This window comes from Balaenoptera ricei, chromosome 9 (assembly GCF_028023285.1).
Source record: "Balaenoptera ricei isolate mBalRic1 chromosome 9, mBalRic1.hap2, whole genome shotgun sequence".
NCBI classification, from domain to species: Eukaryota; Metazoa; Chordata; class Mammalia; order Artiodactyla; family Balaenopteridae; genus Balaenoptera; species Balaenoptera ricei.
The window spans coordinates 8,146,394-8,165,824 of record NC_082647.1 but is presented as its reverse complement, the minus strand read 5'-3'; the positions used below and the strand labels follow the sequence as shown (position 1 = coordinate 8,165,824).

Here is a 19,431-nt window from a genome sequence, read left to right as displayed (position 1 = left end):
TCGTATGATATTTGTCTTTTTTTTGTCTGACTTACTTCACTTAGTATGATAATCTCTAGGTCCATCCATGTTACTGCAAATTCCATTATTTCATTCTTCTTTATGGCTGTGTAATACTCCATTGTGTATATACCACATCTTCTTTATCCATTCAGCTGTGGATGGACACTTAGGTTGCTTCTATGTATTGACTATTGTAAATAGTGCTGCAGTGAACATTGGGGTGTGTGTATCTTTTCAAATTAGAATTTTCATGTCTCCAAATATATGCCCAAGAGGGGATTGCAGGATCATATGGTAACTCTATTTTTAGTTTTTTAAGGAACCTCCATACTCTTCTCCATAGTGGCTGCACCAATGTACATTCCCACCAACAGTGTAGGAGGGTTCCCTTTTCTCCACACCCTCTCCAGCATTCATTATTTGTAGACTTTTTGATGATGGCCATTCTGACCACTGTGAAGTGGTACCTCACTGTAGTTTTGATTTGCATTTCTCTAATAATTAGCAGCATTGAGCATCTTTTCATGTGCCTATTGGCCATCTGTATGTCTTCTTTGGAGAAATGTCTATTTAGGTCTCCTGCCCATATTGTGCTTGGGTTGTTTGTTGTTTGTTTTTGTTTTTTATATTGAGCAACACAAGCTGTTTGTATATTTTGGAAATTAAACCCTTGTCAGTCACATCGTTTGCAAATATTTTCTCCCATTCTATAGGTTGTCTTTTCATTTTGTTTATGGTTTCCTTTGCCATGCAAAAGCTTTTAAGTTTCATTAGGTCCCATTTGTTTATTTTTGCTTTTGTTTCCATTACTCTAGGAGAAGGATCCAAAAATAATATTGCTGCAATGTATGTCAAAGAGTGTTCTGCCTATGTTTTCCTCTAAGAGTTTTATAGTATTCAGTCTTACATTTAGGTCTTTAATCGATTTTGAGTTTATTTTTATACATGGTGTTAGAGAATGTTCTAATTTCACTCTTTTACATGTAGCTGTCCAGTTTTCCTAGCACCACTTGTTGAAGAGACTGTCTTTTCTCCATTGTATATTCTTACCTTGTTTGTCATAGATTAATTGACCATAAGTGTACAGATTTATTTCTGGGCTCTTTATTCTGTTCCATTGATCTATGTGTCTGTTTTTGTGCCAGTATCAACACTGTTTCGATGACTGTAGCTTTGCAGTATAGTCTGAAGTCAGGGAGCATGATTCCTCCAGCTCCATTCTTCTTTCTCAAGATTGTTTTGGCTATTTGGGGTCTTTTGTGTTTCCATACAAATTAGAAAAATTTTTGTTCCAGTTCTGTGAAAAATGCCATTGGTAATTTGATAGGGATTGCATTGAATCTATAGATTGCCCTGGATAGTATGGTCATTTTAACAGTATTGATTCTTCCAATCCAAGAACACAGTATATCTTTCCATCTGTTTGTGTGGTCTTCAATTTCTTTCATCAGCGTCCTATAGTTTTCAGAGTACAGGCCTTTTGCCTCCTTAGGTAGGTTTACTCCTAGGTATTTTATTCTTTTTGATATGATGGTAAATGGGATCTTTTCCTTAATTTCTCTTTCGGATATTTCATTGCTAGTGTCATATTCTTTTTCTATGTGTGGCCCCATCCCCATTCTTGCCCAAAGGAACCAACTCACAGACACAGGGTGAAAACTATATTGTTGACTCCTCTCACAAGGTTATAATATCACCCTTTTCGGTTGTAGCCTTGGAAACTGCATGCTGGAGAGGATGAAACACTGCAGAGGGAATGGCTGAGTCCAGGGCAGATCTTAACTTGCAGCCCGTGGTTCTGAGTTGAGCTCGCCCTATAAAATGAGGCTGAGAGCAGAACAAAGCTACGTTTACCTCTCCTGAATGCACAAAATGGTTTAATTAAGGAAGTAATTTTTTTCTACCCATAAGGCCACCGCTACAAATAGACTCAAATCTGCATGCAAATGAAGCCATCTGGTTTATTGTTGTAAATAGCACCCAGCCATAGTAAACAATAGAAGCCTCATTACATAACTCAAAGAATACTCCAATTTTCTAACCTTTGGGTCACTAAAAATTTTCAGAGTAATTAGTCTCCTCAGAGCTAGTACTTACATTGGAAAGTGCTTGCCGCTTTAACCAGAAGCTGTAGATACGCTTCTCGGTGCAGTTCCAGTGCTAGGCCATTTGGTGACTCTGGAGAAATTGCGGCGTCTGGGAGAGGATGGGAGCATCCACTGGCATCCGGGCCACACACCCCACTGAACCACACCCGGGAGAGCCACGCGCAGCCTTCTCCACATCGGGCTAGTGCCAGCTCTTGCACCCACTGCTTTGTCACCTTTTCCTGATTACCTGTGTCCCCTCTGAGGAGGAAGGAAGGACAGCAGGGGCTGACACTTCGAGGTGCAGCCTCGTGCAGCTTCTCGTCCCCGTCTCTGCCCATCGTGTGTCTCTGGTCACCTTCGTTCAAATGAACCTGTTTATAGTGTTTGGATAACTCTAGTTTCTTAGTTGCTCAGTCACTCCTTTCATCAGATTTTTATGCAATGGCTTCTCTACAAAACCCTCTATCACGGTGCCAGGGCTCAAGGAGAATTCTCGTTTGTGTGTCCTGAATGGACATTTTTTTTAAGTCAATAAGGAGACAAAGAAAGTGGGAGCGCACAGCCTTGAAAGCCAGTGAAAGGGGAGCAGAGGAGCGAGGAAAGAGGAGAACAGGACAAAAGGCAGCCGGGTGCGGGGCAGGGACGCGCCGGCCCCCGGAGGGCCCGGGGTTGTGGGTGAGCGCTGGGTCTGCCTGGGCTGTTTGCTGCCTCCCCTGCGGAGAAGTGGGCTCAGGAGACGCTCAGGGCGTCGGGTCACACGTCAAAAGAAGGGAGCTCCTCTCCCAGCCTCCCCGCTCCTTGGCCAAGCCCTGGACAGTGAGTGAACGTGACACCGAAGCCCCCCGTTTTGTGGTGGATAATACCGTGCGCTGAACAGTTATCTTGTGCTCAGCGCCCTGCTAAGCACATTTCATGAATGATGTGCTGTGATTCCCAACCATCTTTAAAAGAGGTTCCAATGTTATTCCGTTGTACAAATGAGGACACTGAGATTTAAGAAGATATGAAATCTGTCCAGAGTTGACCAGTGGGCGAGGGTGATAGAGCCGGACTGTCTGATTCTGGAGCCTGCACGTGGACTGGCACATGGCAGCTTCACCAAGTAACAGACAGGCCAGCGCCACCCCCTGAGTTCACCTGCTGTGTTCCCTATGTCCCCCACACTGCATCCTCACCACCACCCAGAGGGAACCTCAGCGTATCACACGTTCACTTGCTTCCTTGCTGATGGTACAAGAACGTCGGTAAGTCCAGACTGCTGATGGGCAGATGAAAGCTGAGGAATTCCACAAAGTTCAGGAGTTGGAGTCACCAAAGGCTGGGGGAGGGGGAGGCTCAGAACAGGATTGGTTAAAAGTCTGCGTAAACATCGGTTAGAACCAACTTCACCTCCTCCCACACTCTGGTGACTGTACTATTCTACCCACGTGGGAGGTGAGAGGTTTCCACTCCAGACAGGAGGCACCAAAGAAGGTAGGGGGGAACGCCTTCATTAAAACAGAACCAAAACATGGAAATCTATGTAAGCGTCCCGGAACACTGACCACCGCACGCATACACCTCATGAAACTGGAGGGCCCTTCTCTCAAGAAACTGAATGATCTGTGACCAAAAAATGAAAGGCCACAGATACTGACACTTGGGGGCCCTTCAACAGGACAGGGAGCTCTCCTCGTTGTGGTGAAGCCCACTGGCCAGCAAATCACCACCACTCCCAGACACACACACTCACGGGGCAGCCGGGCAGCTGTCTAGACCTTCACTGTTCAGTGTGAGTGCATAGGAAGACTCACCAGCCACTGAAGGTAACGTGAAGAGGGAGCCCGAACTAGCAATGGGGCAGGAAAGGGGACCTCTGATGAAATGGAGACAACGCAGAAGACAGAAGGACACTTTCAATAATTAACATTCTCGGACAGGGTAAGATACTGCATCCAAAACTGAACAAAACCCACAACAGCCCGCTTTAAAAATGAGGACTGTCAGAGAACAAGAAATAATACTTGGAAATTTGAAATACGATTGCTGAAATAAAAAGACAATAGCAGTGTTGGAAATAAAGCTGAAGGAATGTCCAAGGAAGTCGAACACAAAGAAAAAAGATCAAAATTAGGAATGCAAAGAGGCAAGAGAAAGACAGATAAATATAAAACTAACAGGTGCTTGAGAAAGGGGATTAGGAGAAACTATCAAAGTCCAGACCTGATGTGGGAAAAGATCCACATCAAGGCCATTGATGGTATGAACTTTCAATTAAGGGAGTTAAAGGAAAGATTCTCAAAGCTTCCAGAGAGGAAAAAATATGAATAACGCAGGAGAAGGAATTTTCCCTTGATCCTCTAGGGGTGCTGGCTGGGTTTACTTAACAGGAAAGAAGCATACAAATGTATTTAAGTTTTACACGATACAGGAACCTTCATGAGGAAATGAAGACCCAAAGAAATGGTTAAACCTCAGTGTTTTGCTGCTCCATTAGATGAAGGGTAGAAAGTCCTGGAAAAACGGGACAGGACAGAGTGTGAGCCGAGTGGAGGCAACCTTGCAAGGCCTGTTCCTCGGATGCCTCTCTGCCCCCTTCTCTTTGGAGGTGAGGATGCGCCTGTCCTCTGGGGAAGGAGGGCACTTCACACGAGAGTCCCCTGTCCTGCTTCAGCGGGAGCCCAGAAAGCCCTCCTGCACCTGGCATTCCCCACATCACTTCAGCTGGAAACACTCAGTCTCCCAAGGTGCCGTATTTTGGGGTAGCACGTCCTGAACCCCATCAGTTATGTGAACGATGTAGTGATCAGAAAGCATTAGCTTTCTCAACAGCGACACTGAGAGCTTGAAGATAGTGGAGAAATGCCTTTAAAATTCCCCGGGGAAATAATTTTCTGGAGTGTCTCAACTACATGTGAAAGCAGAATAATGACTCTTCAGAAGAGCAGGGATTTAGGAGGTTGACTTCACACATCCCTTTTCTCAAGAAGCTACTTGAGAATGTGCTCCATGAAAATGAGGGTGTAGATCCAGAAAGAGGGGTCACCCAAATTCAGAGAGACCCAGGAATTGGGAGGTTTAATACTGAAGAGGCACAAAAGGAAGCCCCTGCAATAAGGGCAAGAAGGCGGTCCCAGGCCATGAGAAGAACCAGCGTGGACAGTGGCAGAAGAATGAAGGGCTGTCACAGGATGCCCCATCCTGTCACAGGATGTCACAAAAATGTGACTGCTGGATTGCCTGATGTATCGAATGTCAGAAATTTTTGAGAAGAGCTTTTCAGGTGTGTTGGAGAATTTGTAAAGAATTCATGACAGATAGAAGGAAAACTAGGTAAATGAAAATAAATAGGTAACTCAATTCTAGAGAAACAAAACATTGTACACAAAAAGAAAACATAATTAGATTTCACTACTTGGCTCATTAGTGAATAATACTTAAATAGTCCTAAAAATATAAATATTGAATTTCAACATACCCCCAAATCTGTGATTTTGCTATTTGGGGAGAATATGGAGAAAGGAAATAGGGAGGTGGGCTTGTAAAAATGCTCGGTTCTCATCTGGCATCCAGGAAAGTCAGTAGAGACTGTTTAAAATGCATATATTAATAAATATCTACACAGGTAGATTTTAGAAATACAAGGATACAAAAAGAATTGTCACTAAGAAATTGGGTTTGCTAGGGGGAGGGTGGAGCAGGGAACAGCATTTTTCTGTATCCCTTCTAGCACCACTTGACTTTTAAAACCATGTACATGTAATACAATGTTAGAAATTAAAATTAGGCTTAAAATTAATTGCTGCCCATCAAAAAAAATCCTTAGAAATTTTGAAGTCAGACTCCCATGCTAAATTATCACTGGTGAGATTAAAGTAATTGCCTGTTAAAGAATTTGGATGAGTGCACGATACTGCATTTTCTACGAATGACTGAGGTTTGAAGTGATGGTGGGTGTCAGCAAGGCCGGGTTTGCTGCCCAGCCCTCCTCTCCTGCACCAGCTGAAGGTACCTCCCTGATTCCTCTGCCCACCCGAGATGAGTCCAGGCCTTGCCCAGAGGTACTTTAAAGGCTTCTCACATGACCAACTGGTTTTCAAGCTGGTAGAACCATCAACCTCACCCCAACTGTTTTGCTCAGCCTTTGCTGACCATTGCCTCTGCCCTGGGCTGGGTCCCTCACCCTTTTCCACCTGCCTTGTTGTTCTGTTACTGTGGACTGGCCCCTCCCATCTCAGATGTTTACTTCTGTTCTGCTTCGCACTTTCCCTCTCAGTTTCCATCCTTGCCCGCTCTGCCTGTACACGCTGGCCGTCCTGCCACCTGCTGTGGCACCATGCTTGCCATCCAGTGACTCTCGTTCCCAACTTAGTGCGCTCGTCCAGTGTCACTTGACCCTTGCAGTGCTGACCTTGAGAGCAAGTACAAATTGCAGCCATTTCAACAACCTTAAGGTTATAAGCCCATCAGTCTTGCAAATGCGTGGCATCGTTCAGTAAGGTCTATAGGGAATAATAGGAATTAAGTCCTGGATAAAGAAAATTATGGGGTGCTAGCAGGGGCTGTTGTCCAGTTATAGTAGGTGCTAAAGCAGCGTTAGCTTTTATTTATATTTATTTAATATCTTTAATACTCAGGTTACTATGAAGTAGATTTTGTCCCATGAGGACTTTGCATATGGAGTGGAATTGGATATAACTTATCCAACTGTTTCATTTATCCATTGATTTAATAATTATTTATTGAGTACTTAATATGTTCTGGAGCTAAAGGTTGCAGAGATGAAATGGTTTTCTCCCAGCTTTCAAGGAGCTTACGGTCAGCTGGGAGCAATATAAACAAACAGTAATAATGCTATAAGCTCCTTGCATCAGGCGGTGCAATGAGCACTAGGAAAAACGCTCATGTTATTTTGTTATAACCAGAAATCCTGGAGACTGGGCCACAGACTCACCAGAACAGGCCTCACAGAAGTTCATCAGGGTCTGGAACAGCGGCACCCAAACTTTCTTATTCTGCCCCCGCTCACTAAAGCCTTTAAGCTCACATCCCAACAAGCTTACTTATGAATTCTATCCATGCTCCACTGTACTCATATACTATGTACATTATCAAGTATGACTAAAGTGAATATTTCAAATGGTGAGGTTTTTAAAAATCTAAATAGACTTTCTGGTCCCCTCTGCTTGTGCCCCAGTGACTCTCCCCAGCGTGGATACCTCAGCTGCCACCATCAGTCAGGTCCAGGTAGAGTCCTCACTGTTGCTGGCCAAGAATCTGGACTTAGTCAATTCATCCAGAGACTGGGGACAGCCCACAAGCGACGACTCCAAAGATGTCATGTGGTCATCCAGACATTTCCGGAATGATGACTGATAACCACCATTTGTACAAGGCGTAATTTCCCTGTGAATATATTCATTCCAGAGACCAAATTAATTCAGAGTTGCTTAGTGAGCATAGAATGAGAGCTAATGGAATTGTGGTCTGCAGGGATATTTCAGCAAATGAGAATAACGGATTGAACTGTCCTTCTCCTCTCTGGGGATATTTCTGTCTGAATAACCAGTGCCGGACCTCAAATAAATACTGACATATTTTACTTTTAGCTTTCCTTTTTTCTAGAATCATTTTAGACATCTGCCCTTCTGTTAATACATCACCACCTCAGAAAGTAAGAATGCATTTGATTGGATTGAAACTTTAAAATGTTAATTACATCTGTGTCCTGGGGATACAGCCTAAACAGATGGAATTGCTTTGCCTTCAGGTTGAAACGTGGCTGGGGACTGATCCTTGCCGGCTCCTAGGTTGCTAAAAGGCTCTCTCACCCATTAGGCGAGCTGAATCCTGCCAGCCCTGGGGACTCTTCATTCCCTCCTAGAACTCTGATTGGTGACAAGGTAGCAACTTTAGCTCTTATCTGAGAGACCTTCATTTTCAGCCAGCTGGGAGAGGTGACTGAACTCCTCTCACCAGACTTGAAGCCAGATCTTGAGCTGGGAAGAGTGCTCAGAGCTCAGGTGATAGAAACTTAAACCATGGTTAAGATTCTTTCTTTTCAGGTATTTTTCTAACCAATATCATATCACATCCTTCTTCCCAAGAGGAAACCAGTCTATTTTTCTCCTACTGAAAGCTATGATATTGCAGTTTTTTAAAAAAGAGCTTGAAACTGCACTAAGACTTTTGGGACACCTTCAACAGTGGACTCCACCACCACTGGTTTTACCTTAATGGAGACGTTTACAAACATACTTTGCACTGACTGACTGCTTACATTGGGTTGGCCAAAAAGTTCATTTGGGTTTTTCCGTAAGATGTTATGGAATTAATTAAATGAGGATATTTTAATATCTCATAATATAGCAACATTATATATTTAATTTGAACTTATGGCATAAGCATAGCAGTACCAACACGAAGTTAACTCTATTTAAGAATAGCAGTTGAACTTATTGCCTGTATGCATTATTTGCATAAAAGGAAGGAAAAAATATTGTAGATAGAAACTAACAGAGTAAATGTAGTTGATTCATTGTGTTCTTTGAAGGAAAGATATGGCAAAATCAACTTTTAAAAAAACATGTATTTTAGATGTTAAAAGAAAATTTTCCACAGGCAGTTTACTGATCTAGTAGGCTTTCATTCAGCAGCTCATGAATCAGGCAGCCTCCAGTCTAGCAGAGAGAAAGGAGCTCCAAAGAGCTGTACAAGGAGAGATGTTTACAGACCGAAGGGAGCAGGAACTAGGAAGTTACACTGACCGTGTGCTGGTGCTTGAAGCAGGGTTGCTCCGCTTACACGAGCAGAGGGAAGGCTTGGAGCGTCAGGTACCTTGAGCCGAGCAGGCAAGTGTTGACTGGGTGGCCTGGGCCTTCCTTCTCTGGGTGAGCGGAGCACAGAAACTCAGTTAAGTTTTGCTTTGCTGACCTGGGGCTTAGCAAGAGTGACTCCATTTTGGACCTCACCTGGTGACTTTAACATGGGTTTAGTATTAACGGTAAAGGCTTTAGTAACTGTTTTAAAGCATATCCATGTATTTCGGTCCCTAGCTGTGCTGGCAAATGTACTCAGAAATGTGCACATTCTAAAGGAATCTCTCCCCTGGAGATAAAGTCTGGAGTAAGCTCTTGGTATCATATTAAATTCTTGGTCCATCTGTTCTGATGGACTGTGAGTCCTCCAGTTTGGTGCTTGTATTTTGCCCTGTGAACTGCCTTTCTCCTGGGGCCACTGGCTACTACCAGGCAATGAGTAGGGAGGGGGGCGGGTACAACTGTGTCTACCCCATGTGTTCAAGGGTAGAGGCTGATTGTGAGCGCTCAGGTGGGCTCAGCTCAGCAGTCCCGCCCCCCAAAACACCCACAGGTCAGAGTGTCCCCTGGAGTCCCCAGGGAGGAAGGGGCTGGGGAGGAGACACTCCCTTTACAGCAACTCGCCTCTGGGGTTTGGAGCAGGAGGGGTGGAGAGATGACTGGCCTGTCACCCCACCTCTTTCCTCAGCTCCTGGCTCCGCAGGGCTTCTGCGCCTGCCGCGGCTGTACTCCTGCTGCGCCTGTCCCTGGTGTCTGAGTGGCTGCTAGCCGGAAGCAGGCACGGGTCACTCCAGGCAAAGGCAGATGAGAAGCAGGGGCAGAATACCAAAGACCCCCTTCCGGGTGTGTCCCTCTAGGTCGAGTCTGGGCGCTTCTTGCGTCGAACATAAGCCTGAGTTCAAACCAGCCACACCCACCCACCGCGTGAAACCAGGGACCTCTCTCCATTTTCTCCTCTTCTGACATATACGCCTGAGAGCCCCTCCAGGACTGCTCTTAGTAGGGTTTATCAGTCCTTAATCAAATATTTTATATACATACCCACATATAACTTTTGGAAAGTCAAGATATGTTTGCGGGGATTTTGTGCAGTGTTGTTCAGCAGGCAGAGAAGAAACAAGGGCTACTGTCAGTGGAAATGTATTAAAACTCAGAAAATGGATATCTTTTATATCACTGCCATGATCAAGTGTAAATTACCCTGTTTTCTTTCTTTGCTCCTTTCACAGGGAATTACTGGAATGCTGCCTCTTTCCCAAACCCATCATCCTACCTGCACTTCTCTACTTTCCAAGGGGAAACCAGCGCGGACATCTCTTTCTACTTCAAAACATTAATCCCCCGGGGAGTGTTTCTTGAAAATCTGGGGAACACGGATTTTATCAAACTCGAACTGAAATGTGAGTATAAATTCTTTGTCAGCTCCTCAATAGCTACTCTTGTCACTTCAAGCTGATCTTCACCCTGATTGTGTAATTTCGTTGGCTTCACATATCAATGGCTTCCTTTGTTCTGAAAACAGCGCTAGATGGTAGATGCACAACTTGAGAAAGACCTAGGTTCCTGTGCTCAGATTGCTCACCGGGAAGCAGACACAGACAGAGCTTCCCACAGTGCTGTTCAGGGAGGATGAGAGAGAATAAATTGCCCTGATAACATGGGAGAAGAATGTGTATTTTTTTCTTATTGAAGTATAGCTAATTTACAATGTTGTGTTAGTTTCAAGTGTACAGCAAAGTGATTCAGTTTATATATATAACTTTTCAGATTTTTCTCCATTATAGGTTATTACAAAATATTCAATATAGTTCCCTGTGCTATACAGTAGGTTCTTGTTGTTTACCTATTTTATATATGGTAGTATGTATATATTAATCCAAACTCCTAATTTATCCCTACCCCCGCCTTTCCCCTTTGGTAACCCTAAATTTGTTTTCTAGGTTTGTGAGTCTATTTCTGTTTTGTAAATAAGTTCACATGTGTAATTTTTTTAGAGTCCACATATCAGTGACATCATATGATGTTTGTCTTTCTCTGACTTACTTCACTTAGTATGATAATCTTGAAGTCCATCCATGTTGCTGCAAATGGCATTATTCCATTCTTTTTATGGCTGAGTAGTATTCCATTGTATACATATACCACATTTTCTTTATCCATTCATCTGCCCATGGACATTTAGGTTGCTTCCATGTCTTGCCTGTTGTAAATAGTGCTGCTGTGAACATTGGGATGCATGTAACTTTTTGAATTAGAGTTATGTGCCAAGGAATGGGATTGCAGGATCATATAGTAACCCTATTTTTAGTTTTTTAGGGAATCTCAATACTGTTCTACCTGGTGGCTCTGCCAACTTACATTCCCACCAGTAATGTAGGAGGGTTCCCTTTTCTCCACACCCTCTCCAGCATTTATTATTTGTAGACTTTTTAATGATGGCCAGTCTGACTGGTGTGAAGAATGTGTTTATTTTCCAAGGACACAGGGTTAAGAGTAGACAGAGGATTGGTAAATATCAAGAATAAGGAATAAGAGAGTGAGGGTAACAACACAAAGGGAAATAGGAATAATCAGAATTAACATCTGTGGGAGTTCAAGGAGCAGCCTTGTATTGTGCTATGGAACTTTGAGTCTGCAGCTTTGCAGAAGAGGCCACACATCCACCCACCCTATAAAGGTTTGAGTTCTGGTTGATCTCGCCAAGGGCACAGAAACTAACAGAATGTGAGCAAGAGCCAATGCTGCCCTGTCCGTGGAAGGCAGGGGGTCACTGAATCTGAGAAGGGCAATTCTCATGGTACCAGGGCCCTTTTATCCTTGGGGCATAGGTGCAGCTTCAGGAATTTATGTCCACAAACTTCCAGCTTTGATGAACATTTGCATACACCATGCTCTCCTGTTCAGACCCAGATGGAATCAGCAAAGGAACAGACAGGACCAGGAAGGGGAAGCAAGTCTGTGCCCACCTGTTGCTCCATGAAAACTCCTCGGTGCCCTCTCCCCACATCAGAGTGTCTTTCTTCCTAGTCTGTGCTCTTTATCCAAGTGCCTGTGATACTGGGTCTGGTCTGAGGAAGATCCGAAAGCTATTTTCCAGAAATATCTGATGGAATACTTTTCTCCTTTTGTAGTTATAATTATGCAACATGGTCTTTGAAAACTGGAATCTCAGGTCACTGTCTTTCTGCTGAAATCCTATGGGATTCTTTTCATTAAATGGTGGACTGTGGTACGGCAGGAAGTGCGTGCACTTCGGAATTCTCATTCTCCTGTTGAAATCCAAGTTCTTGTGTAAATTGCTTAATCTGCTTAAATCTCAATTTCCTAATCTGTGAAAAGGGGATGGTGAGTTGTGGAGGTTGTTAGGACGCTAGGGTGTAGCCAGTCATGAAGCATTTATTTCAGTGTCTAGTCGTTGCTGTCTATTATCTTCTTCCCAAGAAAGCTCATTACAGATCTAATGTGAACGAGATCCGATTGAAAGGAAGACTGAGAATATTCTAGCCTTAGAAATAAATAGAAATCCACTCTTTTCATGAATTATGGATTGGAATTATTTATAAGGGATTTTCACTTTCCACAGCAAATTAATTGAATCAAACTGTTTTCTGACTTACACAGAGTTGGATTGTGTTTTAGAAATAACTCATGGCAAAAAAGGAAAATTGACAATTCCATATCTGAGTAATTCTATAAGCTCCTATAAAATTACTATAAAATTCACCCTGCCCTTGTTTTCTATCCCCATGTTTTGTAAACCCAGGCCTGGGTTGTAAGAAGACAAACGAAGTAAGAGCAGACATTTCTACTTAGAAAGAGCAGACATTTCTACTTAGCACCTGCAGAATAGAATTGCACTTATTTATAATTACAAAAAACCTTCATAGATGTTTTCAAGTTTTCCAAGTCTTTCCATGATACGAAAACTCTGTGACAGAGGGTGAGGTATAGTCTTGTTTTGTCATACAGCTCTTTTCTGTCACATAGTTTACCTTTGGTAAAGAAGTATGGGATATTCAAGGCACGGATTAGAGGCTGGCTTCTCCTCGGAGTTCTCTAGACCTTCTAAAATTACTAAGGGTGGAAATACCTTTTATAAGATCCCCCAAACGGCGGAGATACCAAATGTCCATCATTATATAGCATCTCCATTCAGGTTCAAAGGAATTTATGGGATGAAAAAAGGCCCGTTTCTCTATTTGAGCAAAACTTCTTCAAAGTATACAAGAAGTGATGCTTTCATGAAGAACATGGAGAAAAAAATGATTGAGGCTTCCTTCTGCCCATTTATCACATTTCTCCAGACTCTTCTCTGCAGGATCCACGGGGCAGTGGGTAGAGATGGAGAATTCTCGCAGGCCCATCTCTGTCTTCCACTGATGAGTCACTGCAAACCTAATGGGTCTTGAAGTCAAACTCTTAAAAAGTGTCTCTACTCTTTTTTCCCGTTTAACTTGCAAGGCTTTCTGATCTCTTTCTGGTAGGAATTCAAATTTTGTTTCTCTACATGTGTCTCAAAGGAATTTTATCACAGTTCATGCCTACATAGTGGTTTCCAGAACAACATTTCTGCTAACTAACGACACTGTGCCCTTCTGTCAGAAGTGGGAGATTCTTGACTCTAAGAGCAGTGAGTCAGTTGCGCTAAGTTGATGCGATACCATCAGCATCTTAATGTGCAAAAGTAAAAACGCAGATAGGATAAAGTAAGAGTGCTGTTACTCACTAACATACTCTAAAGGTAAAATTTTCAGGCTGTATTTCATTTATTTACTATCTGTATTTTTTCATTCATTCAGTGAATATTTACTGAGTACCCACCATGTCCCAGATGCTGTGCTAGGTCAAACATAGTTAAGTCAAGCATGGTTTCTTTCCCTCAAAAATCTTTCTGTTTGTTTTGGAAAGCAACGAAGTAAATCAGTAGTTATAATAACAATAAAAATAGCTCAGCTTTGTTCAGACTCCAACACTGTTGCAGGGATTTTACATAGAGCATCTCACTTCATTTCCTAACCACCCTTCGGACTGGGCAGTACCATTAGCATCTGTACTTTACGGGGAAACTAAGGCACAGGGCGTGTAAGTTGCCTGGCCAAGGTCACACAGCGAGGAAGTGGCAGCGCTGGTGTTTGACCCCAAACATTTTTTGTCTGTCCCGAGTCATTGCTGTCAACACCAAACTGCACTGCCTCTCAAAACAGACATTGAGAGAGGTGGCTGAGCGCACCAGGGTGGGGGGCGGATTTACACCCGACTGGGGTGACAAGGGTGCTTCCCAGAGAGTGTAACTTTAATTAAATTTTGACGGACAAGCAGGAGGCAGGAAGGTGAAGAAGGTGGAGGAAGAAGGGAGATCAGGAAAGGAAAAACATTATAGGAGGAGAACATCGGTGAGTGAAGGTACAGGGACTGAACCCAAGGGCTCCAGAGGAGACAGTTCAGCAGGGCACCCAGTGCACACCCAGAGCCGCAGCTAGAAGGGCAGGCAGTGGTCAGACCACTAACATGTGCTCCGGGCTGGGGCGGAGTTGGCTTGTCTCAACCCTGAAAGTTATGGTGAGCAGGGACGTAACATGCTCAGACTTGCATTCACCAGAGAAAAGATGGAAAAGCCAGAGAAGAGGCGGTAGGGGCTGGTGTGAAGATGGTGGCAGAGTGAATGGGAGCTGGGGAAGATGACAACGAAGGGTTATAGATGCAGGAGATGCTTAGGAGAGAGATTCCACAGATTCTAACAAAATGGTTGTATGGGTGAAGTGAGAGGGAAGGTTCTAGAATGAAGCCAACATTTGGTTGTGATGGTTTTGATGATTGTGTGAGTAGAACAACTTTCACTAAGGAGTGTGGCATTGGAGGCAAAATGCAAACTGCATTTTGGATACTTTGAGTTTGAGCGTCTGCTGGATATAGGAGTGTCTATCCAAGTGGACACATCTAGAGGGTGCTGTATATACAAGTCTGGAGCCCAGCAGAGCGCTCTGAGTTAGAAACACACAATTTGAGCATCATCGTCACCTAGAGAATCATTAGGAAATTAGTATTGGGTGCCCCCAGCATGGATGAGATTGCCCAGGACAAATGTGCAGAGAGAGGAAAGGAGATGTCCAAGAATGAAAACCACACTTAAAACCACAAGAAAAGTAGCTTGCAGAAGGCTGCCAGAGAAGTGGGAAGACAGTGATATCCCAGAGATCAAATAAAGAAAGAATTTCAAAAATAAAAAATGTGTTTGATACCGCTGAACTGAGAGGTCACTAAAATAAGAACATAAAGGGCTCATCAGCTTTCACATGTAGAGGTCACTGTCAAAATGTAAGACAGTGTCTGCAGTGAGTGGAGGTGGATACAGAGATCAAGGGATGGTGGTTTTGTTTATTGTTCTTGTTGTTGTAAGTGGTAGGGACTTGAGCACCCATGTATATTAAAGAGGAAAATCCAGTAAAGAAAAAGACATTGGAGATACGGGAGAGAAGGGACTGGCTGAAGAAGTGAGGTCCCCAAGGAAGTGGGAATGAGTGAGACCCAGAATTAGAACATCTGAACGGGCTGAGAGATGCAAATCAACGTAAGGAGGAGAGCGTAAACCATGGGCAAGTAGGTCCATTTCCAAATGAGAAATTACTTTTGATTCTGTTGTTTTGTTTGCTTATTTTTTGTTAGTTATTTCTGAGATGGCAGAGGAATCGTTCTTTAAAAAATATTCCCTAACAACCATGGGTTTACCCATTTATTTTTTCAGAGTTCCCCGTAGGGAACAGCTTGACTTCTCTGCATCCCTTTTCTGGCCAAGATAGTCCCATCTTGACCATGACCATGGTCCCATCATCAGGCCACCTCTCACTGAGCACCTGCTGTGTCAGAGGCACTAGGGTGGATCCTGGAGATTCCGAGGTGAAGACAAGAGAACCCAACACCCTCACCTACGGAAGGAGACAAACACATTAATAGCAGTATGGATGCATAACTTTAATTGAGAATTTCCTAAGGGCCAGGTACTGTTCTAAAGCTTTTACAGGTACCAACATTTTTAGGTTTCATGACAAGTTTTATCCACATTTGACAGATAAGGAAACTGGGACACACAGGTTATAGAGCTGATTTCAGATATTGTGCTTATGATCATTAAAATACAATAAATAAATTACAAGGGTAGGCATAAGATATTGTAAATGTCCAGAGGAGAGATACATAACCCAACCTGGGAATGAAGAGGAAGATGAGGTGATACCTGAGTTGGGTCATTGAGAACAGGCAAAGAAGTTAGCTAGATGAAGAAGTAGGGGAAAGAATTCTAGCAGGAGGGGGCAATGCAAACGAAAGCATAAGGATGGTGGGGGGACTTCCCCTGGTGGCGCAGTGGTTAAGAATCCGCCTGCCAATGCAGGGGACACGGGTTCGATCCCTGGTCCGGGAAGATCCCACATGCCGCCGAGCAACTAAGCTCATGCGCCACAACTACTGAGCCTGCGCTCTAGAGCCCGTAAGCCACAACTACTGAACCCACAAGCCACAACTACTGAGCCCACTCGCCACAACTACTGAAACCTGCGTGCTCTAGGTCCCGCGTGCCGCAACTACTGAGCCTGCATGCTGCAACTACTAAAGCCCGCATGCCTAGAGCCCGTGCTCCACAGCAAGAGAAGCCACCACAGTGAGAAACCCGTGCACTGCAATGAAGAGTAGCCCCCGCTCGCTGCAACTAGAGAAAGCCCGCGTGCAGCAACGAAAACCCAATGTAGCCAAAAATAAATAAAATTTTTTAAAAAAAGCATAAGGATGGGGAACCTGATGGGTGCTCAGGAGCTACAAACATTTGGTATTGTTAGAGTAGGAAGTACGACATGGGTAGTGGAGATTTTTTTAGGCAAGTCTCAGATATGATTCTAAATATACAGCGATCTAAATATTTCAACCAATAGTTACTGAGTACCTGCTACGTATGTGCCAAAGAGGAACTCAAGAAGAATAAGACATGTCCCCATCCCACAGTCCCACACAATCTAGTGGGAGAGACTAGCATATGAAACAATATTTTGGATAAGATGAAATAAATATTAGAGCAATACACTGTGGTGACCCAGATGAGGCAATAATTACTTCTGACTGGAGAATAAGAAAAGGTTCTTTGGAGATTATATCATTTTAACTGAGCCTCAAAATAAATGGGAAAGAACATTTTAGGCTCTGGATGCCAAAGGAAGAAACTACAGTGTAGATGCATGGCTATATCGCAGATGTGTGAGGTGCGTGGTCCATTGGCGTGGCAAGGGCTGTGGAACGCTGTGCACCGTGGTATCTCCAGGGCCACAACACTGCCTGGCACATGGAGGTGCCGAGTAAGCATTTGTTGAGAGAATGAAATGAATGAATGAGGTGCTGGTCTAATGGAGAACTATGGACAATCTAGGTGGAAAAGGAGATCACCATGATCAGGGGGCCGGTGATCAAAATGATGACACATTGAAAGGTGGAAGGACAGATCATGGTTGGTGAAATTTTGGAATTCAAGATTTCACAGAAAAGCAGTTTGGGTGGTAAGAAGGTCTACAATGCATTGTCTGGCCATGCACATGGGCTTCCGGGTTGTATGAAAAGGCTATGGAGAAAGTCAGGGAACTGGAGGCCAGTGTTGGCTGTCATCCCCATCACTGCTGAGGTCCCTAGTAGCCGTGGCAAGGGGCGCAGTGGACAGGGAGCCTGTGAGCCAAGCGTTACAGTCCTCGGGTTCAGTGATGGCAGCAGTAAGCATGGGAGAGGGAACGTCACAGGAGGACACGCTGCTGAGTGCAGGCTCTGGTGCCATAGAACAGAAGAAGCGCTGAGGTCAAGGGTACTCCCAGCTGCCCTCCTGACCCCAAGACGTGGGCCCCTGGGGAAGGGTGTTGCATGGCTGATGGGTAGGTCTTCCTCAAGGTGAACTGTAATCAGAGGAAGTATTTGGAAGTGTTTGATGATAAATAGTGACCGTAGCATTTTCATTTTTGTTTAACAATTTAAAAGAGCTTACACAGTGGGAAGTTTTTGAAGGGGATGTTCACTGCCTAGGAAACATGCAGGAGAAGCAACCAGAAACTGTTGCAATACCTTAGCATAAGCTTCCGTGTTGGCAGAGCTTGAGCTTTTTCAGATATCCAGATGACATGGAGAACATATCTGCATTTAACGCACATATCTCCACAAAAATGTGGCGGTAGCAGTCCAATGTCCTGCTAATCTTGGAGAAGGGTATTAAGGAAAAACTTTCTTTTTCTGAGATGCCACCTTCTGCAATACACATGCTCAAGAACGTCACAGAAGAAAATATTCAGCAATATATAGAAACTGATGAATCAGAGGAAATAAACTAATGGCAGTTTATCTTCCACTATTTCAGAATTGGAACAACTTTTATATTAAAAGAGCTTCACTTGTACAGACATGAGGAATGTCTAATTCCGCTTAACCGGCCTCTTGTGCCATAGGGATGTTATTTAGGGTGTTTTTTCTTTCATAAATATTGTGAGTGCTTACTAATACAGATCAGGTGGTAGCACCTGGATTTTTCCTTTTAACTATCCAAGCCATCTTAAGTTATCCACATAGATTTAGGAAGAATTTTAGTGTTTCTACTACTTTGCAAGTCTATGAGTTCAATTTGTATTAAAGATTTCGGAGTCTAAAGAATGACTCTGGCTTAGTCATTATAATACATAAGAAAAAATTACCGCCTTAAAAAATTTTAAACCTGCATAGCAACACTATTGTGATTCTTAAAATTTTTTTTCTAGTGTCTGATTTAAATTTTTCAATTTCAATTGTAGACCAAAAAATTTCAGAGATGTAAGTAAAGGTGAAAGTTGTGCTGTATTAAAGCTATTTAATATGTTAGCTGTGTGCATTTTAAGTATTAAGAGATATACAAACAATTGGTAAAGTCAAATTGAATGACCCAGATATTTTTGCCAGTCTTACTGAAGGGGCAGTTATTTGAGTATATGGCATAGGTGCCCTAGAGTTAAAAGAATAGTCTTTAGAGTATGATGTCCTCCTGATATGAAAAATTGCCCAAGTTACCTTAGATATTACTGATCCACCCGTATCAGCTGATTTGGAAATTTCTAGAAGGAGTGGGAATGCCTCTTAAGCTGGCCAGATGGAGTCACTTCTCTCTGCAGAGTTTGTGTTCCTGCCTTTCCTTCTCTACACTCCAGAGACATCTAGAAGACCATCTCCCTATTGAAATCCTGCCCACACAAAAGACTTTTTTACTGCATCTGGATTTAAAATATAAAACATAAATAAAAGAGAAGCCTTTCATTTTCCTAAAAAAACCACATTCCTACAAGACAATTAATTCGGTGCATTGCCTGGAAAATAATAGGCCTCCTCATTAAAGAGCATCTTCACATAGTGTTTGTCTGAAGAGTATGCGTTGTGTGTCATTTCTGTAGAGAAATGCTGAAGTTTCTTAGAGATTTTCTTCTGGTGGAATTTCTCTTCTATCTCATTCCCTTTGATTCTCACATTTTCTGCATTATTTATTGTGTGTGATAGTCCAC

At 43.2% G+C, this 19,431-nt stretch overlaps 1 protein-coding gene across 2 annotated transcripts in view; it reads left to right on the top strand.

Annotated features, from left to right (window-relative positions):
• Window positions 1–19,431, top strand: part of CNTNAP2 (contactin associated protein 2) — a 2,085,708-nt gene that overhangs the window by 1,805,717 nt on the left and 260,560 nt on the right. For both annotated transcript variants that reach the window (XM_059933152.1, XM_059933153.1), the window contains one exon: window positions 10,120–10,290. In XM_059933152.1, the coding sequence (XP_059789135.1) occupies window positions 10,120–10,290 (171 nt within the window). The remainder of the gene's footprint in view (window positions 1–10,119; window positions 10,291–19,431) is intronic.